A 20888-nucleotide genomic window follows, 5' to 3' on the forward strand; every position below is an offset into this window, starting at 1 on the left:
GGGCCGAATACTTTTGCAACCCACTGTATATGCATTTGCTGAAATACATGTGGAGGCAGACAGAATCTGTGTAGGTGTGTGAGCTGGTTTGCACTTAAACTACCATCTTGAATGCTAGAAAATGTATGAGCAGAGTGACGCGCTATATAGGGGTCTCCTCTACAATCTGTACTAAATTATAAAGAAAATAAATAAATGCTGATGGTCAGAAAAAACATATTCAAAGAAAGTAATGTACCATCACAGGTTTAATAAAGGCCGGCATTCAAGGTCCACAACTATATGATCCACATGAGGTGCATAGGATTTAACTTTATGAATATTCAAAATATTTGTTTTCCACTGAGTGCCATGGACTTGTTCGAGCATATTCTGGATTTTCATTTCTGTAAATTCTGCACATTTTCTCCACTTAAATTTCTTCCAACTCTTAGAATCCTTTTCAGCATTCTTTATGTTCAATTCTTGTTTACTAGGATAACAGGAGACATTATGATGTATGTGTAGCACTCCACCTGAGTTTTTCTTCAAGACTTTACAAGCTATTGGGTATCCTGCTTCTGATGTAGGGATCAGGCCCAGATTCACACGGTCAGCCACATCTCTTAAGGCCACCTAGGAAGTAACCAAAATGCGACTTTTTAATAGAAAGTTTTCTTTAAGTATACAAACCATGCTGTCAACGTCAAACAAAGCGCGCCCATAAACAAGGCAATCAACAGTTAGGGGGGGGGGGTATCAGTGGGTACAAGAGTAACATTTTTTTTTTTTAAAGACCATCATTTTTGACAAAATCAATTTTAAAGTTTCATAGGAAAAAATAATACATTTAATGTGGCAGATGACAGATAATGTAGCAAATGTAGTGGTGGTGTACATTTACGTATATCAAAAGTAAGGGCAATGAATTTCATGTGCGTACTGATCCCCTTGAAACCCCTCTGAAGTCCAGGGATCAATATACAGCCGCAATATGGCTGTATAAAGATCCCTGGCAACTTTACCTAATTTTTTTTTTAATGTTCAGTGTGGGAAATTTAAGAAAAATAGACGTGGGGTCCCTCCTCCCAAGCCTCTTTAACCCCTTATCTCCCATGCAAGCTGGGATAGCCAGAATACGGAGCCCCAGCCAAATGGGGCTTCGCACCATGAGCTGTACCAGCCCGCATAGCCCATAGTATGGGGGGCTCGGGGGGGAGGGGCGGCCAAGCCTCCCTCACTCCTATTGTCCAATTCATGGACAAGGGGCTCTTCCCCACCTCCGGTGCCCCAGGAGGAGGTGGGGGCCAATGACACCTGGGGGGGAGGGGTCATGATGGCATCCCGGAGTCCCCTTTAAGAAGGGCCCCCCCCCCGATGCCCGCCCCCCTCCTAGGAGAAATGAGTATAGTTGTACAAAGTACCCATTTCCACAAAGGGTTAAATGAAATAAAAACACAACAAGAAAAGTCCTTGATGTTATTAATTAACCAGAAATACTTACCTGTACCTTTACGAAAATGTTCCCACGCCAGTATCCTCGTAAAAGGTCCCACTCCAGTATCCTCTAATTTGCAACCTTCTTGTTACATTGATTGAAGATCTCTGAGCAACGGACGCAACACACCGCCACACAGCTTTACTATACTACTTAGTATAGCCGAGCTGTATCTCCCTCCGTCTCCCGCCACAGCTTTCTGCTCTCCTCCCCGCGCACTGCACCTATCGCCCCCACCTACACTGGCACCCTGGAGCACCCATAGCACCTATCAGGGTGCCAGTATAGCTAGGGGCAAGAGGTGCAGTGTGCGGGGAGGAGAGCGTAAAGCTGTGGAGGGAGACACAGCTCTGCTATACTTAGTATAGCAGAGCTTAAAGCATCATAGTTACATAGTTATTTGGGTTGAAAAAAAGACATACGTCCATCGAGTTCAACCAGAGAACAAAGTACAACACCAGCCTGCTCCCTCACATATCCCTGTTGTTCCAGAGGCAGGTGAAAAACCCTTACAAGGCATGGTCCAATTAGCCCCAAAAGGGAAAAAATTGCCAGATGGCAATCAGATAAAATCCCTGGGTCAACATCACTGGGCATTACCTAGTAATTGTAGCCATGGATGTCTTTGAATTTGGTTCCTAGGCTCCCCATTGGTCTGTTAATAGTATAGCAGAGTTCAAAGCATCTTTGAATTTGGCTCCAAGGCTCCCCATTTGTGCGCGCGGGGAGCGGCGGTGTTTGGCATCGGTTGCGCGGAGATCTTCAATCAACTTAATGAAGGTTGCACGATAGGGGATACTGGCATGGGACCTTTTCCGAGGATTTTGGAGTGGGAACATTTTCTTAAAGGTACAGGTAAGTATTTCTGGTTAATTAAGAAAATAAAGGACTTTTCTCGTTGATGTGTTTTTTACTCATTTAACCCTTTGTGGAAATGGGTAAGGGGTACTTTGTACAACTATACTCATTTCTTCTTAAAAGGGACTCCCAGATGCCACCATGAACCTCCCCAGGGCGTTGTTAGCCCATGTATTGGGCAAGGGCTCTGGGTGGGGGAGGCTTGGCACTGCATACAGAAAAGTCATTGCTCTTTCTTTTGATATATGTCAATTTACACTACCGTTAGGTCTGCTACATTATCTGTCATTTACCGCATTTAAATGTATTCTTTTTTCCTATGAAACTGTAAAATCGATTTTCTCAAAAACTATAAGGTCTTTTTGAATTTTTCTTTACTCTTGTATTCACTGACACAACCCCCCAACCCCCCCACGATCACTCACACACACACACAGAAAATTTGGTGCTTCTAGCACATAATGACGGCCATTCGCCTGCCATTGAAGTCTATGGAGATTCACAGATTCTCCAGATTCGCAAATTTTTGCGGAGATTTGGATTTGAAATTCACGTACCCAAAATTTGATATTCGGCCCATCACTATCAACAGGTAAAAACAAAATGTATCTGTGAAAGCATGGCAAAATACATTCAATCATAACACAACACAGTTATTTTAAGGTTCATGGTCAGGAAATAAAGGGCTGGAGTGGGACACTGCAGGGGCCTAGTAGACCTGTAAAGCCTAACAAGGCTACTGCTTACGAGGTTGCAAAAGTTCACAGTGAGCCATCCCGACTCACTTTGCCCAGGACCATAGGTGGCAACTTAAGACCCCAACTTGAACCAGAAATTTGCCTAAGGTGCAACATGTGTAAATACGGAAAGGGAAAGAAAGAAAGCAAGAAAGGAAGGGGTGGAAGGAAGGAAGGATTTGCCACGTAACAAACACAGAGAGACAGGACTACCAACCTTAGCTTGAGCTACAATCTGCAATAAAGCAATACCACAATTTCAAATAAATATACAATATGAGACCTGGTCAATGGGTAGAAGACTGAAACACGCCCTCTACAGGAAAAGCGTCTATGTCAATCCCTTCCCTACAGACTTTCTTTAAAAAATCCCCTAATCTGTAGATAGTGAACAGTTCTGAAGTAGAAATCAAAATTCTCTTGCAGTCACATGCATGAAAGCAGAACACTGTCCTGAGTAATAAGTTCCAGCAAGATGCCCTTTGATAGCCATGATCGCTATCCCTCTATTTTACAGCTCGAGGGGAGAATCTTCATTAAACAACAGAGATTCCTTCAGGTTATAGATTGGAGTAGATTCAATCTCTTCAATAGGGATTTCCATAAAAGAAGAAATTCCCCGATTATCTGGAATTGGCATGCCCCGGAAGGCATAGTTTCCTTGCCCAGAGCAAGCTAGCCAAAGGGAAAGGTTTAACCAGATCTAGATCCACCCATCTAGTTGAGCTATCTGCAAATAAAGTGTAGAGGGTGTAAGGATCCCTCCTGTAGCATGTCCTGTCGGTTGCAGTGGAGCTGCAACCAAGCAGTTTTGATTTCCCTGCTTGCATTTGGTTGCTTAGTTGTGATTGCATTCACAATAAGTCTCATTGCCATCTGCAATCACTCTGCAGTTCAGAGTAGCTCAGGATGTTGTCATGAATCCACCTATGGCTTGCTGCAGTTGAAGTGCAGCCAGACAGCTATGGATTTCTTACATGCATGTTGTTGCATAATTTGGCGTGCATTTGTAATGAGAGTCCTTTCCATTCACAGTCAGCTTGCAGCATTCAATCAGTTTTGAGTGATTACCATTCAGCTGTGTGGGAATTTGCATGTCTGCTCTCATTGGCTGGTGTCCATAGAAAAGCCTTCTCCTCCTCTCACACCTTGCCCGTTATGAAAACCACTGCTATAGTCATATAGTGTTCAGCTTTGCCTTAGTTGACTGCTGGGTTCCTTGTGTTAAGTATTGAATGGTATTGCCTTGCCTGTGTGGTATTGCCTTGCCTTCAGCTGTGTGGGAATTTGCATGTCTGCTCTCATTGGCTGGTGTCCATAGAAAAGCCTTCTCCTCATCTCACACCTTGCCCGTCATAGTGTTCAGCTTTGCCTTAGTTGACTGCTGGGTTCCTTGTGTTAAGTTTTGAATGGTATTGCCTTGCCTGCTTGGACGTTCAATGCACCCGCGGGGGTATAGTGAACAAACAGACACAGAACATTTATATTGCGCTTTTCTCCTGGCGGACTCAAAGCGCCAGAGCTGCAGCCACTAGGACGTGCTCTATAGGCAGTAGCAGTGTTAGGGAGACTTGCCCAAGGTCTCCTACTGAATAGGTGCTGGCTTACTGAACAGGCAGAGCCAAGATTCGTACCCAGGTCTCCTGTGTCAGAGGCAGAGCCCTTAACCATTACACTATCCAGCCACAGTGAAGAATTTCCTATCCTGATAGCTTGGAGACTGCCTTCACCACGTTGGTGACTGGTAGTATTCCTGCTAGTTCTGTTCCTGTGGACGTAACTATAGCTGTGGTTGCTAGTAGTTACGTTCCTTCCTGTTTGTTTTGTCTGAACCTGTGTGAATGTTTGCTATTGCTGGGGCAGCAATTAGATTGGCAAAAAAACTTTTGTCGGTCTGTTCCTGCTGGTCCTGTTCCTGTGGCCATGACTATAGCAGTGGTTTCTATTAGTTACGCTCCTACTTGTTTGTCTTGTCCGTGCCAGTGTGGATGTCTGCTATCGCTGAGGCAGCGATTACATTGGCAAGCATTCCATCTGTCTGTCTGTTGCCAGTCCTTGTTACTCAGTGTGGTGGACATCAGATGTTCAGTGCTGCGATCGCTCTGAGCAATCTTGCTCCCTTGTTAATAGCTCCTGGTGTGAACTGTGTAATATACTCCACAAGAGCATTCCGCTCTGTTACCTAATATCACCCAGCTGCATAGTCTTGCTTGCTCTGGTGATACTCTGGTTTTCCTGGCCTCAGCAGCTATACCTTGCACGTTAAGACCTGGGGGCACCCGAAGTCAGGAGACATATTCAGTGTCCTGTTCAAGCGGGGGCCTGTGTATAGGTGAAGACCGTGGGCCGAGCTCCGAGCTACGTCACTAGATTGAGGTATAGTGGCTGAAGGAAAATAGGAGATCTGACAGGCATTGCAAGAGGTTTAAGTTGCAAAACTTTAGGTGCCCTAAAAGTTCTTCTTGTCTTATCCCTGGTTAGAAATTTATAGCTAATCCTAGAGATCTTTCCCTGCCAAATGAACCCTGTAAAGTGTGACGTCACTCAAATTGATTCTAATGCTTACATTTCTGCAGTACATTACTAAACAGACCAACATTTTTCCGCCAAACAATTTAGAGCAGCTATTCCCACCTAATTTGCATCAAGTTAGAACCCCACAAACACCTGTGAAATAACTGTTTTTTGGGGGGCCTGATGTTCAGCATGGGCCTTACTAAAAAGCCACAATGACTTCCAGCTCCAGTGCCTGCATGTGAGAAGGGGAGAAGCAGAGCTCTGATTAAACAGACAGGCTGACTGGTTCTTACTTGACCAAGCGGCTTACACTCTTAGCATCCAGAGACACCTCTCCATAGATATCCTTATACGGTCCACTAGCAAGAGACAGGAAACCTACCACTTCCAGACACGTGGAAGATGGCACCTGGCCCCGGGAAGTGTGGCCACTGCTCCAAGGATGATCCTTTACAGCCAGCTTTGGACAATGCGTCCGATGTGCCTTCTGAGAACGGTAACACAGTCCCCCCCATATTAATTAGAATACAATGGCACGGGAGGTAATGAGGATCCTAGCACCTGAGTTACAAGCTACAGTGTTGGCAGCCATTTCCAAAACGCTAGCAGGCATTACGCAAGAGGCACACAGGAAGCCAGAATAGATGAAGAACAGGGGATCCTGCAGTGTGAGGAAGCATTCAACACATTTGAGATCCTCTGCTCTTCCATCAAGATGGCGCTGCATCGACAGCCACGGCCACAGGGCTCCGGTCTCTTCTTTTCCTTCCTATCACTTTCCTAAGATTTTTACTCCCCAATCCCCCCCTAATCTATAGGGGAGGATGCGGGGATGCCGTGGGAGACAAGCGGAGGCAGGCGGAGTCGTGCTGATACAGGCACAGAGCTCCTGGGTCTGAGCTGTGAGCTTCTAGCTGATCATGCGATCAGCTGTTCAGGCCCCTGTGCTCTCCCACCACCAATGCTTGGACTGCTCCTGCCGCGAGCTGGCTGCTCGTTGCTGCAGAAAGGGACCCATCTCCTTCACGCTGCCGCTCTGCCTGGGAGGAACGGAGACCCACAGAGGTGCAGCCACAACTCTGCTGCTGGGGCAGCCAGCCAGCCAGAGACATGTGGCTGCTCTGACGCGATCCAGGGACTCGGAGGCTGCCTGACCCACACTGGCGCAGCTACGGCTCAGTAGCCGGAGCAACCAGACGCCGCCGGAGGCATGTGGCTGCCCTGCTGCCATCTGAGGACTCGGAGGCTCCTCATCGAGGGCATGCTGCACTGTTGCTGCCAGGCATCATCGCAGGGACATGCGGACCGCTCCACCGCTGCGGCCCAGAGGGGATTGGTGTACCTACAATGGAGTGATTTGAGATGAGGCTGGTCAGTGGTGGGGAAGGAAGGCACTGGGGATCGTACACATGCCTGACTTGCAGGGTGTGATTGCCGGGATACCATCAGCTGAGCGGCCGCCGCCACCCACATGGAGTGACCATAGGCCCAAGCACTGCTCTACTTCGCCCTGCCCCCGATCCACCACCGCTGCTGCCAGGAAGCCACTCAGGCACATACAGGATGCCTCCACATCTGTCCAGGCCTCAGGGGAGATCACATCAATCCCTGGTGGCACATCACTGCTGCCCTACCCAGGTGAGCCTGATATCCTCGCTGTGCCCCCAAGTCGGTCCCCCATCCCTGTCTCCTGGAAGGATTAGCCATCCACCGATGAACTTACTGGGCTCCTCCTGGCCTAGTGGCCAGGCCACTTGGCTGCCAGTCCCTCCTCCACCAGTTCAGCCACCAGCTCCATCGGCCTCTGCGGTCACTGGCTCTTTTTGCTCCCAGAAGCACCGGGTCCCCTCTGCCTGCAACCACCATCGGACTGATTGGGACTGTTTGTTGGACTGTACCCAGGCGAGTTTCAATCTGCAGCCCTAAGGGACTCTCTGCCTCTGTCTCTCACCTCTTGCTTTGGTTCTCTCTTTCTTTCCTCATTCTCTCTTAGCTATCCCTTCTCTCTCTCTCTCTATCCACTCTTTTCCAGGACACACTGCGGGGCATCTGGAACTGCTGCAGAGCGAGCGCCGCCGATAGATGTGGCTGCTCCCCTCACATAGCACTCCAGACTTCCCCACGCGTCCTTCACTAAAGTTATGTGCCGTATGTACACATAGGTATATGTTTACTTTGTACTATACTGTATATGACTGTATGTGTGTAGTTCGCATGTATGTGTTTGTACCATCACCGACCCTGTATGAGCCAAAAACAATTCCGGGTACAACCCCCCGTTGTACTTGGCGAAATAAAAGATTCTGATTCTGAAAACACATATCACAACTAGACTGAGGACCTTGAGAACAGGTTGTGGTGCAACAATGTATGTAGTACAAAGGAGAAAAGGGTGCAGAATTCCAGCACTCTCAGAAGCTGCAGCAGAGCACTGAACTTATCTGTAAGGATTGTCAGACTGAAGTAAGAGTTGGCCCCTTTAAAAAGTGTGCTCAAGCCTAAGTGCTGTTAGCATAAATGTAGTAAGAGGAGGAGAGGTGAGGCTGGCACTGCAGTTCAAAGTTTATTGGCAAAATAGGTAAAAACACTTACAGTCCTTGATATCAGATGAACGCTATTGGCGGCTGAGTGGGCACCATGTCCGGGTCCCCCTGCAGACGATCGTTTCGCACCGCTGGCACTTGTATTGTATTTTGCCAATAAATGTTGAACTGCAGTGCCAGCCTCTCCTCCTCTTACAATAATGTATCTGGGCCTCCCTGAAACATGTCGCCCCAACATGCTCATTGACTTTTATGTCAATCCGTTACCTCAGCTATTGGAGCTCTCAGGGCACTTTCAAGTCAAGCGAATGTCCTCCTCGTGTAAACACTGCTAAAAAGCCCTTCCAGACTGATAATGATTTGCCACCTGGCCTATGGCAATAAAATTAAGATCCTATGAGCCTTTATATATATCTCGCAATGCACCCCTTGACTAAATGGACATGCTGATAATCCCCTTTAGACTTACCGGTAATTAGGATTTCTAGGAGTCCTCCAGGATGGCCGATAGCCTAAGAGTACACCGATCCCTCCCACCAAGGAAACACAGACCACTAGTCATTTGCATTGTAATCAGTCACCCTATATCCCAGCGCACCCTGCCTCCTACCCTCAGTTTATCACAGAGTAACTTCTGGTGCGCCCAACATACCATCCCAATGTGTAGACGTATGTCTATAAAGTTATAATTTCCCAGCCCCCAGCAAGCGAGGGAGGGTATAGGCGAGGCCGTCCTGGAGGACTCCTAGAAATCCCAATTACCGGTAAGTCTAAAGGGTATTTTCTCCAGGCGTCCTCGAGGATGGCCGATAGCTTGAGAGACCACAGAGAACCCGTAAATTTATTTTACTCACTTTCAGGGAGGGACTACCGCTTGCAGCACCTTCCTTCCAAATGAGACGTCCCGATTTGAATGGAGATCAATTCTGTAGTGCCTGATGAACGTAGATGGGTTTGACCATGTTGCCGTTCTGCATATTTGATCAATTGATGCCCCTGCTCTTTCTGCCCATGATGTAGATAGGGACCTAGTGGAATGCGCTCTCACTTGTAAGGGTAGCTCCCTGTCTGCCATTTGATAGCACTGCACAATAACCTGCCTTATCCACCTTGAGATGGTGGTCTTGGTCGCCTGACAACCTTTCTTTTGTCCCATAAATAAAATAAGTAAATTATTTGACTTTCTCCAGTCTCTTGTCCTTTGCAAATAAATCAAAATAGCTCTCCTAATGCCCAATGAATGGAAAGCTTCCTCTCTATCTGATCTAGGATTTTCACAAAAGGAAGGTACAATAATGTTGCTACCTCTGCCTCGACCCCTAAGGAAATAATCTCTACGACTGGGTTCCTGACCTCTGCCTCTAGCCTGAGTGAACCCCTGGTCTCGAAAAAACTTCCTGGCTTGAAGTTTCTTTCTTTTATCCGGAAACTTCAATTTTTTGTCAGTCGATCTAAAAAGAACCGTCTCCAACCCTTTGCCAAATAACAGGTTTCCTTCAAATTACATTGCACACACTCTACTTTTTGAGGTAATGTCACTCTCCCATGTTCTGAGCCAGATTGCTCTACGAATAGAATTTACCAGTGCCGTCGCTTTAGCAGATGCACTTAGAGACTCAACTACAGCATCCGCAATAGAAGCCAAGGCCCTAGCGATAATGGAAATGGCCTCTAGTAATTGCTCTTGCGGGGTACCCACCGCTATCAATTAGTGTAGCTCGTCCACACAGGCAATTCAATTTCTGGAAATACAAACTGTAGAAATTGAAGGCTTAAACGTAAACGAGATTGCCTCCCAAGCTCATTTAGCATCCGTCTCCACCCTCTTATCCAGAGGATCCTTCAGTGCACCTGTATCCTCGAAGGATAAATCAGCATCCTTAGAAAACTGTGAGAGGGCTACGTCTAATTTTGGTAACTTATTCCATCTTTCTATTTTCGAGTCCTCAAAGGGAAACCTCCTCTTAAAGGATTTTGGAATCGCAAACCTGCGTTCTGGCTCCTTCCACTGTTCATTAATAATCTGGTTCAGAGCTTTGTGAACAGGGAATGTTCTGGAGGTAGGAGTCTCTAATCCCTTATAAATTTCATCCTGAACAGAAACTTCTTGTACCTTTTCAGGGATCTGTTCACTGTCATAAATAGCTTTCAGCAATTCTACCGTCTCTTCTGCACTAAACAAAAAGCGAGTCACTTTAGAGATTTGATCAGAATCCTGGGTAGAGGCCAAATCGTCCTCTTCCCCCCTAGAAGAAACTGATGCAAGCTCATCCTCTTCAATAACTGTCAAATTATTCACCTGACTACTGACATTGGAAGCAGTGGATTGTATAGCAGTCTGTTTGTCAATCATTGCATCTCTCAAGACTTGAAAGGTAGAATGCATCTCTGTCCTAAAGAAATCTTTAATTGTCTTAGATAAGTCGTTGCTAGAAGCACCTGCACAGTCTTCTAAACATTTCTGACATAAAACTTTATTCCAAATTCTGGCTAATTTGGCTGTACATCCATTACATCTAGACTTATTCTTGTGCTTTAGGGATGCAGATTTGTCTGTTGTTTTATCCTGAAAATAAACAAACATAAATGCAAGTAAATATAGAGCCCCTTAAACAAGCACAGTGTTACATGCATCCGGCTTGTAAGGGACCCACATACCTGAGTTGCAGCAGGAGCACCCTTAGGAGGCCCGGAAACAACTTTTTTTGCTGACTCTGCAGGAACAATGTTAGTTTGATCCATTTTCCTTATAGAGCCTCTTCTCACTGATGACCGGCTCTTAAATAGCCCGCCCAGGACCAGCCTCCATTTTGCTTACTGGCTAAAACCCAGTAACATTTCCGCAGAGTGCAAAAGGTGGGAAAACACCTGGGTGACCTTCATGAGGCTAGATGCTCCTATGGCCTGCATTACAAGGCCCCACCGAGCGTCTCCGGTGGCCGAGAAATGAGGGGAAGCCGAGGTCAGTGGAAGAGCCGTCCTCCCGTGACGTCACCGCGGTGCTGTGCGCGTGACATGCTGGGTCATGGACATGCGCGTTAGCCACATCTGGACGCTACTCCACTGACAGAGAGCCGCATGGTCCGGGATGATCGGGGAAGCCGTCGCAGCCCTTTACATCTAGACACCCGGTAAGCTCCACACTTACACCAGCATGTCTGCCCTGCAACACAATTCCAGAGCCACCATACTACCGATCTTCTGCCCCAACAAACCCCTAGGAAAGGAAGCCCTTAACGACTCAGCACAAGGAGCCCCAATTCCTCTATTAACTTGCACGGTCTGTGTCCTAGCAGCTAGGAAACACAGTGAAAACTGAGGGTAGGAGGCAGGCTGCGCTGGGATATAGGGTGACTAATTACTATGCAAATGACTAGTGGTCTGTGTTTCCTTGGTGGGAGGGATCGGTGTTCTCTCAAGCTATCGGCCATTCTGGAGGAGACCTGGAGAAATGGTTGTTTAATGATTATTCTCTTAGGGTGACCCATGCTCTTTCATTGCTCAGAGACACATTAAGTTTGCCTTACTCTACCTAGCTGTCCTGAGAATAACATAGGAAAATAGACAAACTTGTTTGTTTAAAACTCCCAAGGATGCAGACAAATACTTACACTCCAAAGTCTCATCCCTAGACCTCTCTGCCACTCCACAATGCAAATCACCCGGAGGTGACCCTGATTGACTGGGAACAACTAACAATAACCACTGTAGCCTGTCGCTGCAGGCTTCGGATGCTACAATTCTTTACATATGCAGGGAAGAAGTGAATTACGTGTTATTTTCTCCTTCCAATTCCTACTGTTTCTTATATTATATTACTTACTACTTACATTACAACTTACTCTTGCCCCATGGTTAGGGAGAACATCAGGTTCTGAACTGTTTTGGTTTTTCATTTATCTATTTTTGTATATTTTTCACTGTTGCAAAATAAGCTGAAGAGCTTACAGGGTTTTTGGTTGTTGCTCTCTCTCTCTGAGGCGTCAGGTTCAAGCTGAATTGTTGTTATTTACTCTGTATAAAGCTGTCTCCAGGTCTGTGGCTTTGATGGCAGCAATTAGCCCTTTAGTCAGTCATTTCTAACTTGAACCCGGCTAACATGAAAGTTGTATCATGGAACGTTAAATTCCCAGATCAAGAGGGCACAGGTCCATTGCTACCTCAAATCTCAAATGCCAATGTCACCTTATTACAGGAGATCGGCCTAAAACATTGGAATCGCCGTCCAGGGTCAATTTAGGAGGGAAGTGGGGAAGGAGGGGGAACTAGAGCAATTAAAAAAAAGGCACTTTAATTAAAAAACAAAAAACTAACAAAACACGACAGCGATCAGAGACCTCCAAAAGAAAGGCCTCCAAGTGACAAGAAAAGGAGGTAAGATTTATTTGGGTGGTAAGTTGCATGACCAAGCAATAAACTGTTAAAGCTGCAGTGTGCTGAATTGTGAAAAATCCCATGGTCATTAGGGGGGTGTAAACCTGTGGTCCTCAACTGGTTAAAGAGGAACTGTAAACAAAAATTCAAAATAGACTCCTAGAGCGTGATTTATGAATAAAGGAAAAACAGATAGGAGAAGGTTAAAAATAAAGCTTCTTATCCTCTCAGTGATGTGCAGTAAAAATTCCAAACACGGCATGGGGAGAATCATTTTTACTCCTGGCAAAGTAACCATTTTTTTTCTTTATTCCAGCAGTTGTAAACTGTTACAGAGTAAAGGCTGTAACCACTTTTTTTCTTTTTACTGACTGATGTCATCTGAAGGCGTCCAAAGAATGTGTGGAGAGAAGTACAGTTAGTTAGAGAACAGGTTGAAAGAAGCTAAAAGAGAAGAGTGTTTGTCTGTATATACAAACAAAATTGAATAGTTGTTGGAAATCAGTTTTAATAAGTAATTGCAGCAGGGTAAATGCTAGTGCAAGCGCTGAGCGATTTATAGTTGTTTTTTTAAAGAGCTTTTACAAGTGCTTTCTGAGCGATTTTCTCTTAGAAAAGTGCTTTTCTAAGCACTTTATGTGGAGCAATGTTTTGTTTCACTTCCTGACGTCAGTCAGGATGTGAACTCTTTGATCGGGATGTGAATAAATACTATGTATTTATTCATAAAAGTAACTGTTCTGGAAATCGCAATTCAAATCGCTTTGCAATTTCTCTATACTTTCTACTGAATTGCAAACGCTCAGAAAATAGTTGAGGAGCCGCATTTGCGATTGGATCGAAAGCTCATCGCTTATGTGAGAACATAAGCTAACATTGCACTAGCACTTTTTTTTACACTATCTTTATTTTCAATATTTTTCACAATTTAAAAAAAAGACATTTTTAAGTTACATACTTAAAATTCATACAAATATAGTGTATCGATACCTAACAAACTGTTAGGAGGTTATCCCTCTAGGAGGTGCCAGAACCTCCTCTGAAGCTCTCCCCTTAGATCCATCCATCCAACTACACATCTCCCCATATACCCCCTCTAGCAAATCCTTATCTTCACTCATTTATCATTCACACATCGTTACTCCCCATCCCTCCCCACTCACAGGGCCAACCCATATCTCATTTCTTTTTTATGTTCACTTAGACCACGTCTCAGCTCATTTAAGTCATCGCCAAACCTCAAGGGTTATTTACTGTCCCAGCCGGGGCCTCCCCATTGCTCCCCTCCGCCAACTTCCAAAAATCATTGAATTCCTGCCATTGTCTCCATCTCTCTTCATGAACCCCTCATTTACCCAGTGCATGATTAGTGAGATCCTCCATTTTCCACACCCCTTCCAACTCCTGAAATCACTCCCCTATCCCAGGTAGAGGTGGGCCGAACGGTTCACCGGCGAACCTCGAGTGGTTCGCCTTCGCCGACGAACTTTCCCGGAAGTTCGATTCGCCCCATAATGCTCTATGAGGGTCAACTTTGACCCTCTACATCACAGTCGGCAGGCACATTGTAGCCAATCCGGCTACACTCAGCCTTGGAGCCCCCCCCCCCCTTATATAAGGCAGGCTCCGGCAGCCATTAGACTCACTCGTGTGCCTGCTGCTAGTCAGAATAGGGCGAGCTGCTGCAGATTTGTTCTCCTAGGGACAGATTAGTCAGGCTGTTGGCTTGTGAACTTTCTCCTGGCTGAATCTAATTGCTTAAATAGCACCCCTCATTCAACAGCTCTTTTCAGAGCTAATCCTGTTGTGTATTTTTTTTTTTATGTGTGTCAAACTGAAACTTGTGTTGCTTAGACAGCATTGCTAATTCATACTGTGTGTATGCCACTGCCAGCAGCCCAGCCAGCAGCAGCACATTCAGTAACTACCTGTGTGTGACAGGGAGCTGCACATTGTACTACCCAGTACTGCATATACCTACTACTAGTACCTGTTGTGTTGAGTGAACTCACCTCTCTGCATATAACTTCCTTTGTGTTGAGTGAACTTACCTCTCTGCATATAACTACCTTTTGTGTTGAGTGAACTCACCTCACTGAATATAATAACTACCTTTGTTGAGTGAACTCACCTCACTGCATATAAATACATTTTGTGTTCAGTGAACTCACCTCACTGAATATAATAACTACCTTTGTTGAGTGAACTCACCTCACTGCATATAATAACTACCTTTGTTGAGTGAACTCACCTCACTGCATATAACTCCCTTTGGGTTGAGTGAACCCACCTCACTGCATATACCTAGCATCCCCCCGAGATGGACAAAATGGACAAACCAGGTAGAGGAAGAGGTAGACCCAGAGGAAGGCCACCTGGCACCGGCAGGTCTGTGCAAGGTGATGTTGCTGTTATTTTGTGCGGACCTGGCCCAAAGTACAGTGCTCAAAAGAAGGCACGTGCCATCACTTCCCAAAATTGTGAGGACATGCTTGAGTATTTAGCACAGAACACCTCATCTCCCGCAGCCACCAGCGCTACAACAAGCACCACATCCGCTGCATTTGACACTTCGCAGGAGTTATTTGGTGGTGGTGAAATCACAGATTCACAGCCACTACTGCAACAACAAGAAGAAGGCGCAGGTACACCACCTCATACATCTGAGTTAGGTGGCGATAGTATGGACGTAACGTGTGAGGAGGGGGATGATGAAGCACCTGATGTTGGTGCAGTTGTGGAGGTGTCTGAGGAAAGCGAAGCTGGTTAGGAGGATTATGACGACGATTATACAGATGCCACGTATGTTCCCAATAGAGGAGATGACCAGGGGGACAGTTTCTGAGGGGGAGCCAGAGAGGAGTAGGAGGAGAAGAGTCCATGAAAGAAGCAGAGGGAGCTCATCTTTAGAAACAGCTGGGGGCAGTGTCCGGCGCCATGTATCGCCAGCTATGGACAGGCAGCCAACATGCCCTTCAAGGTCAGCTGCTGATGCCACCGTAGTGCCATCTGCCCAGGGGGGCTCAGCGGTTTGGACATTTTTTTAACGTGTGTACCTCAGATCGGAGCAAAGCCATCTGTTCTCTCTGCCTCCAAAAATTGAGCCGTGGAAAGGCCAACACTCATGTAGGGACAAGTGCCTTACGAAGGCACCTGGAGAAAAGGCACAAACAGCAATGGGAAGAACACCAGAGGAAAAGCAGCACCCAAAAGACAAGCCACCCTCCTTCTCCTCTTCCTCCTTCAGGTGCATCGTCTTCATCCGCTTTCTCCCTTGCACCTTCACAGCCACCCTCCTCCACACCGCCTCTGCCCTTGACTGGTTCCTGCTCCTCTGCCCACAGCAGTAGCCAGGTGTCGGTGAAGGAAGTCTTTGAGCGAAAAAAGCCCATTTCTGCCAGTCACCCTCTTGCCCGACGTCTGACAGCTGGCGTGGCGGAACTATTAGCTCGCCAGCTATTACCATATAAGCTGGTGGAGTCAGAAGCTTTCCGTAAATTTGTGGCCATTGGGACACCGCAGTGGAAGATACCAGGCCGCACTTATTTTTCACGAAAGGCCATACCCAAACTGTACTGCGCAGTTGAGAGGCAAGTGGTGTCATCTCTTGCGAAGAGCGTTGGGTCAAGGGTCCACCTGACCAAGGATGCCTGGTCTGCCAAGCACGGGCAGGGCCGCTACATTATGTACACAGCCCATTGGGTCAACCTGGTGACCGATGGCAAGCAGGGAGTACGTGGCTGCGCAGCGGACCAACTTGTGACACCTCCGCGGCTTGCAGGCAGGTCTCCTGCCACCTCCTCTCCTTCTCCTCCTGCTACATCCTCTTCGCTGTCAACCTCCTCGGCTGAGTGGCAGTTCAACTCTAGCGGTGCTGCCATCTCCTCCTCTCCAGCTACACAGCCCCATCTCCCCAGAGGCTACGCTGCATGCGAGGTATGACGGTGTCACGTCATTTTAGACATGTCTTTCCTCAAAGCGGATCGAGTCACACTGGACCAGCTCTCCTGGCTGCTCTTAACAAAGAGGTGGAGCAATGGCTGACCCCGCACCAGCTGGAGATTGGCAACGTGGTGTGTGACAACGGCAGCAATCTCATTTCCGCGTTGAATTTGGGAAAGCTGACACATGTACCCTGCATGGCACATGTGCTGAATCTGGTCGTGCAAAGATTAGTCTCAAAGTACCCAGGCTTAGAGGACGTCCTGAAGCAGGCCAGGAAGTTGTGTGGGCATTTCAGGCGGTCTTACACGGCCATGGCACGCTTTGCGGACATTCAGCGGAGAAACAACTTGCCGGTGAGACGCCTCATTTGCGATAGCCCGACTCGCTGGAATTCCACCCTGCTCATGTTCTTTCGCCTGCTAGACCAGGAGAAAGCCGTCACCCAGTACCTGTATAATTACAGTAGAAGGACACAATCTGGGAAGATGGGGATGTTGTGGCCCAACAACTGGACACTGATGCGAAATGCATGCAGGATCATGAAGCCGTTTGAGGAGGTGACCAACCCGGTGAGTCACGCTGAAGGCACCATCAGCGACTTGATCCCCTACGCTTACTTCCTGGAGCATGCCGTGCGTCGAGTGGTGGATGAAGCTGTGGAGGAGCGTGAACAGGAACAGTTACGGCAGGAGTCGTCGGAGTGATTTTCATCCGAACCAGATGTTTCCTCGACACCTGCAGCAGCACAGAGGGGGGGGGGGGGGAGGAGGAGGAGGAAGAGGAGGAGTCGTGTGGGGAAGGAGAGGAGTCAGACTCGGATGAGGAAGGTGTTTCTGTGGAGGAGGAAGAGGCGTCGGCAGAAGAACAACCGCAGCAGCCATCACAGGGGGCTTCTGCTGCTCCACGTTCCCGTGGTATTGTTCGTGGCTGGGGGGAGGAAGAGAAGTTGCGTGACGTCACTGAGGAAGAGCTAGAGGAGATGGAGAGAACGTCTGGATTCAACTTTGTGCAGATGGCCTCTTTCATGTTGTCCAGCCTGTTGAGGGACCCCCGTATCAAAAAACTCAAGGGGAATGACCTGTACTGGGTGGCCACGCTACTAGACCCTCGGTAAAGGCACAAAGTAGCAGACCTGTTATCAACTCAACACAAGGCGGAAAGGATGCAGCACTTGCAGAACAAGCTGTCAATGATGCTTTACAATGCTTTTAAGGGTGATGTGACAGGACAACGCAATAAAGGTACCACTGGCAGTAATCCTTCTCCTCCCAAGTCCACGCAGGCAAGGACAGGACGCTCCAGCGATCTCGGGGTGATGTCGGACATGCGGACTTTCTTTAGTCCAACGCCTCGCCGTAGCCCTTCCGGATCCACCCTCCACCATCGCCTGGGCCGGCAGGTAGCCGACTACCTGGCCTTAAGCGTGGATGTAGACACAGCAAGCAGCGACGATGAACCCTTGGTCTACTGGGTGCGCATGCTTGACCTGTGGCCAGAGCTGTCCCAATTTGCCATCCAACTTCTCTCTTGCCCTGCCGCAAACGTCCTGACAGAATGGACCTTCAGTGCAGCTGGAGGCATTGTCACTGAGAAGAGAAGTCGCTTAAGTCACAACAGTGTTCAGTACCTCACCTTTTTTAAAATGAATGAGGCATGGATCCCGGAGGGCTACTGCACGACCGAAGACTAAGTCAGTCCCCACACAGCATCTCTGCCTGCAGGCCGCTTGACTGATTTCTCCGTCACCACCAACCTGGCGACCATATGGGCTGTAAAGCCACCGTCACCTGCACTCTCGTCATGGTGCGCACCAGTCCAGCACGGCCGTCACTACACAAACGGCTATTTGCAGTCACTGCATACCTTTCACTGCATCTGTGACTGCACATTGTATTATACCTGGCAGTCAGTGCATAACATAACTTGCACGTAAATGGATGGCAGACTTGCCCTCCATAACTGATTCCCGTTAAAGGATTTAAAGTTGATTCATTACAATTAGGGCCTTAAAAGTCCTCCTGAGTCCTGTATTGTTATTTTTGGTCACTACCTCGGGGCGGGCATGCCTTCCTGCTGCCCTCCTTGCCTGGATGTGTGGTGGTAGCCATTTCTTAGGCTCCAACTCCGGAACGCAATAGAAACCGGATTCCCCGGCCATTACCCGTGGTCAGTCACCATGGTACTGAGACAATAGTACCATCTACAGTTTCACACAATTGAAAAAAATGACAAACTTGCCCTCCATAAAACATTCTTGGCAAATGCTTTCGACTTGGTTTGTCTTCTGCTGGGTCAAGGGTCCATTTGACCACAGATGCCTGGTCTGCAAAGCACGGTCAGGGCAGGTACAGCATGGGTCTCAGCAGGCTCCCACTTCGGACCGAAATCGAACCTTGATTCCCCCGCCATTACCCGTGGTGACAATGGCAGACTTGCTGTAACGATCGGTGAAGCACAGAGAGGATCTGATTACCGGTGATCTGCAGTATCACTGGGAATACAGATGTATACCAGATTATAAGTGATCTGCAGTATCACCGATAATCCGATATACCAGCTAACCTCTGTTCATCCGAGTAGAGTGTGGTGTTTGGTGTAAACAGTAAAATAGAGAGGACTGAGCCTCAGTGCAGTAAGGAGTACTGCACAATTCCTTCTGGACTCTCCCGGAGGGAGGAGTCAGGCTGAGAGAAGGAATGTCAGAACGAGAGTGACACTCAAGAGGAAGTGTCACTATCAGGACTGGGAACCGCCTCTAACAGTAAGGTCGGTTCTCGAGGTCGGACAGATCAGGTCGTAACCACACGGACAGACAAGGTACAGAATCAGAAAGCAAAGGCGGAGTCTAAAGTACAGGCTGGGTTCGGCAACAGAGTATCAGAAATATCGAGGTACAAAATCAGAAGGCAGATGCAGAGTCTATGGACGAGCCGGTGTACGGCAACAGAGTATCAGAATGGCAAGGTACAAGATCAGGGTACAGGAGGATAGTCAGGCAGGCAAAGGGTCATAACAGATAATCACAATCAAACTAGTACTTTAAGCTATCAACAGAATCTAGCTAAGTGTAGGATTACAGCTCCAGCTGGTCCCGGCACACTTAAGGATCTGACTACAGGTCTGAGTGCTCCCACGTATGTGTTCGCAAAGCCAGACAACCAGCAACTGAACAGCCAGCAGTATATATGCACAGGCATCTCTCCAGCACCACCCTAAGTGCTGGACCAATGAGGAGTGGAGCCAGAGTCAGCTGACCAGCCTGGTCAGCTGACTCACTTCTGGCTGTAATATAAACCCTGCCTGAGTGTGCGCGCGCGCGTCACTCTAAAGCTAGAGGGACTACGTGTCCCAGCCACACCAGCACCGCTCTGCGGTGTCTCCGAAGTGGGGCCATGCGCGCTAACCGCCGCGTCCAACGCGGCGGTTTCTCCGCGCTCCGCCATGCCTTGCACGGAGACAGCCGCCTCACACTGAGAGGAGTGACCCCCGCTGACTCATGGCGGCGGCTCTTCCGTGCTTCTTCACACTTGCCCTCCATAACTGATTCCTGTTAAGGGATTTAAAGTTGATTCATTACAATTAGAGCCTCAAAAGTCCTCCTGAGTCCTGTATTGTTATTTTTGGCCACTACCTCGGGGCGGGCATGCCTTCCTGCTGCCCTCCTTGGATGTTTAGTGGTAGACGTTTCTCAGGCTCCACACCGAATTCCATCCCTCATTCCCCGGCCATTAGCTGGGGTCACAAATGGCCGACTTCACCGACCTCCATATGATTCTCGTGAAAGGAATGTGGTGTCATCTTTGCCCGCCATAACTGGTTCTCGTTAAAGGATTTAAAGTACATTCATTTCAAATACAGCAAGCCCTGGATAGACCTCCTGTATTGTTATTTTTGGTCACTACCTCGGCATGCCTTCCTGCTGCCCTCCTTGGATGTGTAGTGGTAGCCGTTTCTCAGGCTCCACACCGGATTCAAACCCTCCTTCCCCGGCCATTACCCGGGGTCACAATGGCAGACTTGCCCGCCTCCATATGATTCTCATTGTAGCGGTACTGAACAAGTACACAGCAAGTAGAAAATGTAATTTTAAAGAAAAAAACGTAAGCTTTTTAACAATGCCATGGAAAGTTGATAAGGCAGTCACACATTACCCGACATCACTGAGTGAGGAAGAGCAATTTTGCCATGTTGCGCAGTAGTCCAGCACGGCCATCACTACACAAACAGCTGGTTGCGGTGCGTAACACAGTGAGTTTGGTGTGTCAGTGTGAAGCAGTACACTAATTACACTACCTGATTGATGTATACACATGCAAGATGTTTTAAAGCACGTTAGGCCTGCAATTTAGCATCCAATGGGATTTCTGCCCATAAAACGCTGCTTTGCGTCAAATCCAGATTTTTCCCCGGGACTTTTGCCGTCTATCCCACTACGCC

At 47.6% G+C, this 20888-nt stretch overlaps 1 protein-coding gene across 1 annotated transcript in view; it reads right to left on the bottom strand.

The window, feature by feature from the left end:
* Nucleotides 1-230: 230 nt before the first annotated feature.
* The window catches only part of TRMT12 (tRNA methyltransferase 12 homolog), a 461498-nt gene continuing 440840 nt past the window's right edge, over nucleotides 231-20888 (bottom strand). The window contains exon 8 of the mRNA XM_068248040.1: nucleotides 231-615. Within this exon, the coding sequence (XP_068104141.1) occupies nucleotides 241-615 (375 nt within the window). The 3' untranslated portion in view covers nucleotides 231-240. The remainder of the gene's footprint in view (nucleotides 616-20888) is intronic.

This window comes from Hyperolius riggenbachi, chromosome 8 (genome assembly GCF_040937935.1).
Source record: "Hyperolius riggenbachi isolate aHypRig1 chromosome 8, aHypRig1.pri, whole genome shotgun sequence".
Lineage (NCBI taxonomy): Eukaryota > Metazoa > Chordata > Amphibia > Anura > Hyperoliidae > Hyperolius > Hyperolius riggenbachi.